The sequence below is a fragment of the Meleagris gallopavo genome, chromosome 5 (assembly GCF_000146605.3).
Source record: "Meleagris gallopavo isolate NT-WF06-2002-E0010 breed Aviagen turkey brand Nicholas breeding stock chromosome 5, Turkey_5.1, whole genome shotgun sequence".
NCBI lineage: Eukaryota > Metazoa > Chordata > Aves > Galliformes > Phasianidae > Meleagris > Meleagris gallopavo.
The window spans coordinates 37,263,469-37,276,016 of record NC_015015.2 but is presented as its reverse complement, the minus strand read 5'-3'; the positions used below and the strand labels follow the sequence as shown (position 1 = coordinate 37,276,016).

Below are 12,548 nucleotides of genomic sequence, written 5' to 3'. Positions count from 1 at the left end.
GGCCCGGCACGGGCCGCGGTGCGGGGCCGTGCTGGGCCGGCACTGATTGGCACCGGGCGGAGGGAAGGAGCGCAGTGACGTGGCTCTCGCGGAGCTGCCTCGTGCTGTGCGGCGTGGGCAGGGAGCAGCGGGGAGGGGGTCTGGAACGCCTCGTGTGCGGCCGTGCTGAGCTTATCCGGATGGCTCGCGGGGCTTAGTGACGTACTCTGGCTTGCCGCCGCTGGCACGGCAGAAGGAGCTATCAGGGTACAGCCTAAAGCACCTTTCTGCGCGCAGGGGAAGGGTGAGCAGCGTTGAGAATGTTCCTGTCGATGTGACGAGCAGCTATTAAAACACACCTTGAGTATTTCTGCCTACAACCTGCATTTCTTCACATTTCCCAGCTAGCTGTGTAAGGTCTGCTGCTTCGTCATCGGTTGTTAGCAGCTCTCTGTGTGCCTTTGTCAAAGCTCCCACAGCCTTCAGAAGTTAGCACACAGCACTTAGTGACAGGGTGGGCTGCTCAGGGCCCAGAAATGGCAGTGTTACACGGTGAGAGTGGGAGAGCTGCTGAAACCAGGCTGCCTCTCCAGCACTGCGCTCAGATGCTCGGAGGCATTGTGAGATTGGCTGCTGTATTTGATTAAGGACAGAGCAGGCTGCTTTGGAAGCCTTTTTCTTTTTTAATATATTTTTTCTGCTATCTTACATCATTTGTAAGAGGAAATTTGTCTGTGTATAGACAGACATACAGCTGTAGTGCTTTACAATCTTGCTCTAATATTTGCCAGCTAAGATGTATGTATTTCAGCTTGAGTGCCATATTCCTACCACTCTTGTCAGGCACCTTCATTGCCTGTTGTCCTGCTACGGCTCCATCTCCTCCAAACCTTGCCTTTTTGTATAGTGGTCTTGGCAAGTGGCAAGGCAGTAAATCCCATGCTGGGGTCTGGCTTTGCTGCTGAAGCAAGTATCCAAATAGGAGTGCTCACAAAAGGAGCTCTAAAATCAATTTGATGTAAAATAAATAAATGTTCTGTTACTATTCCAAAAAGCTATAAAGGAGAAATAAGAGTCCCTGCTATTCCTGCTCCCCTTCTTACGGCTCAGGTATGTGATGGCTCCCAGCATGTTGGACCTGCTGGAAGTGCTGCAGCCCCTGCACTAGGTGCATCCTGCTTTTTCTTTGTATCTTTTTTTCTGGGGGAAGGTTAGCTGTGGGCATTGTACCTGCAGGTGGTCTCACTCCCCCCACATTGGACAGCTGGCTGCAGTCCCTGGATTGGCCACGGAGCGTAGGCGTAGGGTAGTTAATTTTGGCTGTGCTCGGTATGGTTCCTGTCCATGGGCTGAGCTTTGTGTTTGTGATGCTCCAACACTAACAGTGGCACCCTCTGTTTGGGAGGAATCTGCGCAATCTGCCAGCTGGCTCCAGGAGGGAGGCCCATGGGTGGCTGACGTCTCGCTTGGGCCCGGTCACGTGCGTCAGTCCCATTGTTGGGACTGGTGGCTTGGGGAATTGCTGGGCTGTTTGTCAAGGGCGAACAATGCCGTGTCTGTGGAGGGTTGTGTTACTGTAAATAACGTTTGAATATCATGAACAATCCTTTTCAGGACAGCCTCTCCCCCTCAAGTGTTCTGGCTGGGCTATTAGCAGCTTCTCCCACCCCCGCACGCCCAGCTGAATGGGCATTTGGCTGATTTGGGTAACAGCATTCAATATTGATAGAAGCAGATAGCAGAGATTTGGCTGTCTGAAATCCTGTTTATGAGCAGGCTGCTGCTAGACCTATAAAGGACAGAAACTGATCAAGCTGCACGATATCCTCTAGCTAAAGATTAGCTCTGGTCTATGGAAAGCCCCAAGGGAGCAACGTAATGGGGTCATTTGAAAGCTTTCTTTACTGTGTCCTTGTCACCATTTCTTGGGACTGAGAACCCGCTGTGCAGATGGTACGATATCAGCCCAGATGCACCATCAGTATCTTGGTTAATCAGGACTACACTGCTGAATGGTGTGCCGTGACCAGAATCCAAGCTCTTTTGCCATGGCCAAATGCAGGCTGTCCTGCACTGCAGAAGAATCTGCTCGCTAGAACTGAATGCTTCCAGTAGTTTGGTGGCTTCCAAGCAGGATACGGTCTGTGTACAGCTGCACGGAGAACAGCAGCACAGCTGCCTGTGCCTGCCTGCTTTGGATGGGTGTGTATCTGCATGCTGCTGGAGTACGGGTAGAGCTCTGGAAAGGAACTGCAGTGCTACACCGCAGCAGTGCTCCGTGTTGTTCTCAGATGCTGACAAATACCACATGATGCAGGGGAAGCTACAACAAAACCTGTAACAGACAATTATGAAATACACTACATAAAGGAAGTTTTCTCCTACTGTCTTACACCTGAAGGCTTGAGGGTTTATTATTTCTTTTGTCTAGTGTAGCAGCTCTCATTTTCCATCAGAAGGTTCCAAATCTTAGTAGGAGGTAGGCCTCAGTGGTATCCTCTGGGGAGTTAATTAGGTGCTCAGATAGGAAAACAGGAGTGTTTCCCAAAAATCGTGTTGGGTATGTAGCATTTCTGTATGGTTTGTTTTATTTCTTATGGGGAAACAAGTTGTTAGATTGCACAGTTGTTTTTCTGTTTAAGGTGAAGGGAAGGAGAATGGCCAACCTATCTTCCTTGTACACAGAATACTCTGTGTACCTGTCTTCTGTGCTTCTGAAATTACTTCCAAGCTTTTCAAACGTATCTGTTGAGGGAAACTGGGATACATTCCAGTGGAAAGCACGCTGTTGATTTTCACACGGTTTTGTAATACCTTTTTTTTTTTCACCCAACTTCTTGGTCAATGTATTTCAACTGATTGGACCTCCTAAGTGAGCGCAATAATTCTCGAGCCTGTGCCACGTAATGTGTGTCTTTTTTTTAACTCTTGGTTGGAGCATTTTTGTAGACGTGCTGTTTTTATCTATTCTTAGTAGCTTCATAGACGTGGTGCAAAGTAGTCATTATTCTCTCTGTGCAGTCTGAATTGTCCTCTGAAGTGACTGTTGTGGATGTTGGCACCTAGACCTTGCGTAACTCAGGCCTGCACTGATCATTCATTTCTAGAGAAATAGATGTGCCTTTCTCCATCTCATCTTGTGGGGAATTAGTCTTTTTTGTCCCATAAGGCTTCTCTGTACTTGTTACTATGGGAATTTATAAATTTTACTTGCAAAAAGAAGGCAGCGGTTGACACTTCATGCATCTAGACTTCCTAAATGTAGTCTGTATTCAGATGTCATAAGAGGAAAAGAAATGAGTGTGGTTTTCAGTTTTGGGTTGGTTTTCTTTTTCTGTTCTGTTTCTTTTTCTTTTTGTATGTTTTGTATATTTGTTTTAATGTAAGAGTCAGTGATTGCCTGAGAGGCACTCTGACTTTGTCAGCTTAGTGAGGATGAGTAGGAGAGAGTTTGATGTAGTTGCCAGGAAGGAGGAAAACTGTAAAAAGCAAAGTATCTGATCCATTAGGGAGGCTAGGAGAACTCTTTTACTTATCATGCTGCCAAAACTCTAGTGTGAGCCTATGGCAGTGAAAAACTGCATTCCTTACTCTTGTTATCTCTTTTACAGATAACTGACTCAGCGGGGCACATCCTGTATGCTAAAGAGGATGCAACTAAGGGCAAGTTTGCCTTCACCACTGAAGACTATGACATGTTTGAGGCCTGCTTTGAGAGCAAGCTTCCTGTGGGTAAGTGAAAGAACTACTGGCTGCCTTCACTTTCTGATGAAGTTGGTGTAGATGTGGATGTTTGGATTAGTGGTATGTGTAAAGTCGTCTTGAACATAGTCTGCAGAACATTTTGACTTTTAAAGCTGTGTTTCAGGAGTTTGTGTGTATTCTCCATGGTGCAGAATATCTGCTGTCTGTGTTGCATTTGGAAGTTAAGTATTCCTCTGTGGCTGTTGTATAGAGTGCTCAGGTTTCTTCTGTAACAGGAAAAAGAAAGGGGAAGTGTGTTCCTCCTACACAGGTTACCACAGTTGCTATGAATGGTGGTAGCAAGGAGCAAAACACATCTCTCTTGTTCTTTTCATGGTTCTTGCCATCCTGCAGTCAAGCAAGGACAAAGCAGAATACCCTCATCTCCAGGACATAGTTTTTCTGTCCTGTTGACCCACTCCCCTCCTTTGGTGGAATGTAATCTCAATAGAATATGTACTTTGCAGCAATCCTGTTAGGCTAGCAACTGTTTTCTGGAGTTCCTGTGTGTGTATCAAAGAGCGTGGCCTTAGTTTGCACCCATAGCTGCTGAGTGGTCAGTAAAGGGAAGAGGAAATGAGCAGGGCGTCAGTATTGCCTTTGTGCTGCAGGGATGGTTGCCTAACGAGCCTCAGTGCTCGTTTCCTTTGAGCCTGACGCATGTGCTGCTTTGATGGCTGGGCTTAGCTTCAGAACAGATGTGCTGAAAGCAGCTGACATAGGCTTCAGTCTGGTTTGCTTTGAGTAAGTATGTGCAAGTTTGTAGGTGCTTGCATCTTTTCACACGCTGTCGGAGTTCTGCTCCCTGGAGCCACTTCTCCCGTGTCGTATCTTAGAAGATCTCAAAGTTCTTTACAGAGCAGTCACTAGCAGCATTCCTCGTATCTCTTGAAATGCAGCATCTGTTTTGCTGTTCTGCTCCATGAATAACATGCAAATAGTTTGCAAGCTGAAGAGAACTTTTCAGATACAGAAAAGGTATCTTTATTAAGAGGCATCTGGCTTGTAGCACCTCTTCTATCATGTTTTTCGGATGAAACAGTGACTCTAAATGGGTTCTGCTTTTATTGCACTGCAAAGGTGGTAGGGCTTCTCAGTGCTCCTTAACGCATCAAGACATGCAGGTGTTAGTGACTCATGTGGGAGAGTCACTCCTGCTATATACTGTCCAACACCTGGGTGTTTGGGAGGTCTCCAGACAGTGCAATAAATCCTTTCTAGCTTCCGTGTGGTCACACAATGAAGTGGAAAAGTCTTCTTTCTTTAGCTGAGTCTAGACTTTCAGTGCTTGTGACCAGAGGTTTCTTGCCTAGACTGAGCTTCTTAACAGCTCGTTTGATTCTATCAAAGGTTTGTTCCTTGGCTCCCTTGTCTTGTTGAAAGTTTATATTAAAGCTTTTGGCACCAATGAGGATAAAATATTTCTAAATCCAGCTTCTACTTGGTGACCAGTGGGGGGATCAAAGTGCCAAAATCTAGAGCTGCTCAATTCAGCAGCTGGATCCTCTTCTGAAGGCTTTCTCTTTAGGTCCCTTTGAGCTACCAGTTTCTTTTTTTGGGGGAGGACATAATCCTTGCTAATGATAGATACTGCATGATGGAGATCTCCAGATTTCCCATGCCTGTGTTGGATATCACAGAAATGTTGAAGTAAGAGTGGTGGCACCGTGAGGCCTGATCTTCTGCAGGACTTGATGAAGTCAATTAGAAAGAAGTAGCTATGTCGCAAGAAGTGCCTTGTTCCTCTATAACGCAAGCAAGGGAATGAGACAACTGACTGAGATCTTTTTTCTCCCCGTGTTTCTCTTCAAAAGGTTTTATTTTTTCATAGTTTCTTCAAGTAGGCAATCAGGACTTTTAATGCTCCAGCTAAGGAGGATGTTGGTGGAGTACTGGGAGAGGAGAACTGTTGGTAGAGGAAGCCTGGAGCCGTTGGGCCCTGAAGGATCTAAGCAACTGGGATTTCTCAATCCTTAACCACAGAAATAAGGAAGAAGAAGTGAGAAGGAGATGCTGTGTAGAAGGTACATATTACGAGAGTGCAGGCAGTCTTAGGGTGCTTCTTGAATACAAACTTACCCTCTTCTAGTTTAAAGCCGTTATTCTTTGTCCTATCACTACACCGCAGGATAAAGAGGCCTGCTTCATCTTTAATTCTTTGCTCGTTCTTTAATCTTTAGTTTCTCAACCTCGTGTTTAATGACTTATTTATTCTGCCATTTCTCTGTGAAACATTTTTGACATCCAGTTCGATTATCTTGTTTATCATTTGACTTTGCAAATTAGGAACTTCCTTTGTCTCCCAGGAAACAGCTCTGTGCTTGTTTGAGCTGGCCTCTTGAACACTTTCAAGTGGGAGATGTGGTTATCAGTTGGATAGTTTAGTTCAAGACCTCTTGTAGTTACTATTTGTTTTTCCTTTGCTGCTGATCTGCTCTGCTCTGGTGAGCTCCAGCTGCAGGAGGAGCAGGGAGGATCTGACAGGCTTAAAGGAAGCTGCTTCTTGTGCATTGTACTCAGAACGCTTCTAGAAGTGCAGCTTCAGTTTTTCCAGGACAATCCCTGACAATGTTAGCCTCATGCAGAACGTCTGCTTTCCGTCCCTTTGCACCCAGCAGCTCTCATTTTTTATGCTTTCTTTCTGCCTCCTGGCATCTCTCCCTTCCAGCCTGACAACTGAATCCTTCCAGTTCTGTTTTCCTGTTTGCTGGCCTTTTCATCTTTCTCGTCCCTTCCTGGAAGCTCCAGCTGAACACCCGAGTTGCTGTAATTTAAACACACAAAAAACCTCTCTCTGAACTGTGTGCTTTGCATTTTTTTCTGCAGCTACTGTTGGCTACCCTGCCTACCAGTCTCCAGGCATGCTGATATAAGGCGTAGGTGGTCAAAGCTTGTTGGCTGGAGAAAGGAGCACTGAGTGGTTGTAGTCAACATGTCTGTTAAAGAACAGTGCTGGGTTTTAAGTTTATTCTTGTGGTATCTGACCTTGTATAAGAAAACCAAAAAGTTCCATCCTAATCCTAGTTTATTCAGTAGACTCTCATGTAGCTGAGTTTGACTTTTGGGCTGCAGTATCCCTTAGGAAATCGAAGTAATAGTTTGTAGTTGATATGGGCCATGTTGCTAGGAGATTATTCTATGCGCTGGTAGCAGTAGAACCTGGAGGTGATTCCACTCTGTTGTTGGAAGAGCCGCTTAGTGAGTAGAGAAAAAACTTAAGAGGCGCTGTATTGAAGGTCTGGAATACATTCCTAGCTCTGACTGGAGTGACCCTGTGTAACCTGTACTTTGAATTTGTTTGTGAACTGAGAGATTGTCCACCTGGCAGTCACCTCAGGCAGTGTGAGTATTGGACATGCTCCTGGATAAAGGCTCTGAAGTTTGTAGTGTGAGTGAATTCAAACATTGTGCTGTTCTGGCAGCTAGCTGAGGACATCCATATACCTCAGAGTGCTGGGATTTAGGAATGTGTTATGTACAGACATTTCCTTGGTGGGTGGTATAGTGGAACGTACTCAGGTCAGCTGACGTGCTACATTCTTTAGAGTATCTTGAATGCGTAGCCTCTTTTTTTTCTTTCCTGTGCACATTCTCAGATAGGATAGTTAATAGCCATTTAAAACAAACAAAAAAGCTATTAGATATAGACTTCCATAGCCTTAAAAGTTAAGATTTTAACCTGTTGTGCTGTTGACTGCAGCCTTTATTAGTCTCCTGGTATCTCGAGATTTGCATTAGCATTGTGGATCTTAAGACATCTGGTCAGTTTGTTCCCTGAAAAGACATTTTGGAAAAGATGCTGCCCTAATTTCTGCAATGCTGTAGCATGAGGAGGTCAGTAGTCCTCATATGCCACGTTCCTTGATTATAGAAGCTTTCTTCCTTCTGGTCTAAATGTAAAATCATTTACAACTCCAGTAACCTTGATAAGTTATTGGTACACTTCCTGCAAGGAAGAACGTGGGCTTCCCAGTTGAATATCAGTCCCCCAGTGATTTGCCTTTAGCCAGCATGTCTCATAGCAGCTGGTATTGCTCTTCTAATCCTTTGCAGTTTTTACAGCAACTTGCATCCTACACATACTTAGCACTTTTGGTTACAGCTTGTTCCCATTATCTTTGGGAGGCTCTCCTTCAGCCAGGATTTATTCTGAAGTCTCTGTATTTTTAGGCTGGACTGTGCTGCCTCCGCAGTTAGCTGCAGACATGGAGGGGCGGGATGTTGTGAGTCCTTTCTCAGCACTGGGGAGAGCTGGTGATTTCCTGGCAGGCTCACTGTTTCACACAATGAATCCTTTCATTATGCTTCCAGGAACAGGGAGGATGCCGGACCAGCTCGTGATTCTGGATATGAAGCATGGAGTTGAAGCAAAGAACTACGAGGAGGTATGTCCCCTGGCTGCCTGCTCTTCAAACTCCCTTTCCCAGCACTCACGTGGTGCTATTTGTAGATCTGGGGCTTGTGATGGGAAGCTGTTTTCCCAGCGGTGATGAAAGCTTGTCTGCAACCTACTGTTCTAGTGAAGCTTTGTATGCAAGAGGGGAAAAAAAAAAAAAGACTAACATCAGCTAAAATTCATTTGGTGCTCTGTAAACCAGAGCCTAATGTGTGAATATTTTTGCCAGGACAGTGTGACCCAGCTTCTGGGCAGAGGTATTAGAAGCAATGAGATACTGAGATGTGCAGTGTCCCCTGCCCCAGCATTGGAGAGCATTTTAGGTTAATATCGGAGCCTCTTAAAGGTCATGTTGCTTTGTTACATTCATTACCTTCCTTGCTGTAGGATGTACTGGTGTGACAGCCCTGAAGTGGTACTCGTGCATTTGTAAGAACTGGCAATGCATCAGTGTGAAGGTATTCAGCAGAGTAGTAGTTGGTGTGAGATGGGTGTTTGGTTTGAAGGTGTGACATTGGGAACAGGCATAAAAACTTAAATGTTTCCATCTTAGCAGGACATAGCTTTCTTAGACTCAGGAGCAGCTGTGCAGAATAGCAATTGCTTTGTGGCTGGGACAGTCTCTGGCTGGTTTGGATGCTGAATTTTGATGACTGCTGCTATGTTTTTTGCTTGCTGGAATTTGGAGTCAATAAGCTTCCAGACAAACCTGTGCCTGAGAAAATCAGAGTTGTTAGTGGAGAAAAGTTCCTGCAAATGTTTGCTATGCTCACTGCTTAAAACAGACTAGGAGATGTCTGAGAATAGAAAGCTGATAGCAAAGGACACTGCATATAGGAACAATTAGAAAAGTAATGAATTTCTCAGATGATTGGGCAGGAATTTTTATATCCTTCTTCTGTGTTTTGGAGAAGCTGTTCATCCCTGGCTGGACCCCGTCTTACATGAAGAATAAAAACCGCTTGAGGTCAGGGAAGAGCAAAGCAATCATTGGGCCAGCTGCCTGGCTAACCCAGCTGTTGAAATATTACAAAGATGTTGAAATCCTACAGGGTGACCCCTGAGAGTTTAACTGGGAAGATTCTGGTGACTGCATGTGCAGAATCTCTTTAAATCAACCCTGCAGCATACTCTTGAGTTACATCGAGGTAGTCTAAGGTACTTCTTGAGGTACATTAGAGTAGCCCTCATTAAGGAGGAGGAGTGTTACCTAGAAGCATTGTACCAAAGAGAACCTCTGTTGGAACAACTTTGTACAACTTATTGGTTATACTGATAAAACTTTGCATAAAAGCAAGTATGAAGTATGCATTACACTTGTTTCCAGTGTAATTATACCAAAGGTAAAGGTCCAGGGACAAACATGGGAAAAGAAGAATTTAGGCTTGCAGTCCCATTTGATTGCAGGTCTAGGCATTGCTAGCAGGCATTCTTGATTTTTGAGGATCTCTGTGTGACAGACTGTCCCAAGCCTTGTTGAATCCCTTGCAGATACCCTGCTCAGACTCATCTCCTGTTTTTATAACTGCTATCGATATTCAGTCACACTGTTTTGCAGTGTGTTTTTCTCTGCCCCAGGCTGCTGTAGTATCCATGCTTTTTAACTTGAAGGGTTGTTGCAAGGTCTTGGGGAGGACTGTTGCCCAGAGTTCTCTCCTGGAATTGCTGTCTTTTTTGGGTCTCTTGCTTATGATGTTTGTGTCCTGTAGTGCATCAGTGATCTGCCCTCTCCTTCAGTTCCTTTTGCTGAACTGCTACAAGAAGAGTTGATGAAGAGTGTTGATCGAAGGTCAGTGATGCTGACCTGCTTGTGCATGGATATAGGCAGTGGGAGGAGGGATAGCATCCCAGTCTGGCTTCATAAGTTTTCATAGCTGCAGATACTCTTGGGGCAAAGCAACTTGGTGATGTTAAGGTTAGGAAATCTTAATGACCTGCTGCATGGCATTGCCAGACCTTAGTTCTCTGAGATAGGGCAGTTTTCTCCGTTCAGTATCTAGAAATGAGGGTAGGAAAAAGCTAAAGGTCTCTTCAGAGAACACCAGGAAGGCTTGGGGATTGAGGTTCCTTTGCAGGTCTGCAACTTGTTGCTGATTCTTGCCTATGGTCCCTCTAGCTAGGGAGTTAGGCTTTGCATATTTAAGAGGCCCCACTGAGAAGCTCAGTGGCATTGTTGCCTCAGTTGTTATTCCGGCCCAGATGTACTTGTGTCTTCCAGGATGGTGTTTCACTGTCATGAGGCCTAGGGGGCTTCTTACAAACTCTTGGAGCAGCTGCACATTGGCTGCACTAGAAATGAGAAAGTTTGTATCTGAGAAATTAGCTATCCAGTGTTTCTACCTGTAGATATTAAGAGTAGCTGAAGGGAGTGCAGGATGGAGCAGGTGAGCCCAAGTTTCTCCCTTTCTAGCCTTCTGTGAATATGAGAGAGCACCATCCGGGAGGATAATGGAGCTGCTCTGCCTATGACTTTGTCAGCAGTGATGCCTGAGGCCTTGTGCGTGCTACAGACCTGCTGCTATAGCTGTGTCAGCAGAGTGCAGGCCATAGGCATATTTCCGCTAGTGCTGGTTCTTTAGCAAAGCTCTGCTAACAGGTATGAATCCAGGCCGCAGAGTTTTATCTGTACAGCCTCTTGACTTGAAGACAGGAGGATTAGAAGGATTTTAACCTACTGTTTCCTTCTACCTCCTCATACGTGCATTCCAAATTGATTCTGCTGTGTTGGCAGAACTGTAATACACAGCTCACCTCAGCATAAAAATACTCAGATGACTGCTTGAGGGCCTGCTGCTTCCCAAGTTCCGTGTGTCATGTGGAGACCCTTCAGTGAAGTGTTTGATTAGCTAGCAGTGTCCTGGACGTGAGTGTCTCTTCAGATCAGGTCTGAAACCTGAGACTGTTTCCAGTAGCAACATCTTGGGATACCTGCTCCCTGAGCGCCATCTATTGTCTGCCTGAGAGTATCTGGACCACTGAGAGCTGCCATCCTGGCCTCGTTTCTGAGTCACAGTGTTGAGACCACTGCTTCAGAGCCAGTCTGACCCAAACGTGCACCATAAATTTTCTATAGCGTGTCTTTCTTGCACTGTGTGATGTTTTGACACAGTGTCTGTCGTTCCTGGTGGGGGCATTCAAAAGTAGTGACAAATTCTACGCAAAAAACAATGTATGTTTTTGGATAATACTGTAGTAGTGGCAGGATCTGCGGTTAGCTTCCCTTTGTGCTGTGCTTGTGTCACCAACTTTACCTAAGGTTTAGTCAGGACAAAAGCTGAGCTTATACATTCAACTTCAAATAGTTACTGTTGTGGACTGTGCTAACTGAATTTCCTGTTGATTTTTCTCTTAGATACAAGTCTGTAACTTGCAGGTTGCATGATCTGCACAAAAGTGATGTCCCATAAAACCAGATTTTATGAGGGGAAGCTTTTAAATTTTTTTAACTGGCTTAAATGGAACCCATCTCATAGATATTCCAACAGCGTCATCTGGTGGAGTACATTGTGGTGTGTGATCTCTGCTCAGAGTGGCTCTGTTCTGCTGGCCTTGAGGTTAACAGTATAAACTAAAAAGCCCTGAGTGCCTGTGGATGTAATCAAACCACTGCTGTCAGGAGTCAGGCTGCCCTGACTTTCTGGGACACATGGCAACATTTAGCCATGTGAGCATGTGAGTCTCAATGCTAATATGCAGTGTGCATGTATAACTATACTGCACATGTAAGTGACTGTCAGTTGTATCTTGGTCTGTGTCTTCTGTTCACTAGAGGTTTAGCCATCTGGCAGGCTCTTCTACCCACTCATCAAAAGCGAACTGTGAATAAACGAACTTTAGGCTGAATAAGGAAGAAATGTGCATGTGTGCGTACTGTGCTTCTCTGTTGAGTAGGAGGGGTAGACCTAAGTGTGCTTTAAGGAACAGGTGGGAGAAGTGGTAGTGTTTTATGCAGTGGTAGTTTCTGGCTCGCAAAGGTGTTACCCTAAGGGGAAAGATCCCCCAGATCTGGAGTATGTGAGAAGGAGTGGTTCAAACTGGCAGTAAAAGCTCATGTGGGAGTTCTCATTTTTGGCTTAGTGACTGTCTGACTATCTTGTTTTCTAGATTGCTAAAGTGGAGAAGTTGAAGCCTCTAGAAGTAGAACTGAGACGCCTGGAGGATCTTTCAGAGTCCATTGTTAATGACTTCGCCTATATGAAGAAACGAGAAGAGGAAATGAGGGACACAAATGGTAAGAGACAGCGTGTTCCTTTAGAGGGCTGGAGCTCTAAGGCCCTCACTTCCACTGAATGTGTGACAAGGATAGCATTTGGAGACCAAGCAATCACAGTGGTCTCTGCCTATTCTGTTTCTATGCTCTTGATATTTCTCTTCTTCTGAAGCAGTCACCTAGTCCTTCATGGCCCACTTCTAGAAACCTTTTTTTTTT

The 12,548-nt window shown here is 45.1% G+C and overlaps 1 protein-coding gene across 1 annotated transcript in view; it reads left to right on the top strand.

Moving 5' to 3' along the window:
- The first annotated feature begins 3,414 nt into the window (after window positions 1-3,414).
- Window positions 3,415-12,548, top strand: part of TMED10 (transmembrane p24 trafficking protein 10) — an 11,963-nt gene continuing 2,829 nt past the window's right edge. The window contains exons 1-4 of the mRNA XM_003206597.3: window positions 3,415-3,460; window positions 3,541-3,711; window positions 8,035-8,108; window positions 12,224-12,350. Of these exons, the coding sequence (XP_003206645.2) occupies window positions 3,415-3,460; window positions 3,541-3,711; window positions 8,035-8,108; window positions 12,224-12,350 (418 nt within the window). The remainder of the gene's footprint in view (window positions 3,461-3,540; window positions 3,712-8,034; window positions 8,109-12,223; window positions 12,351-12,548) is intronic.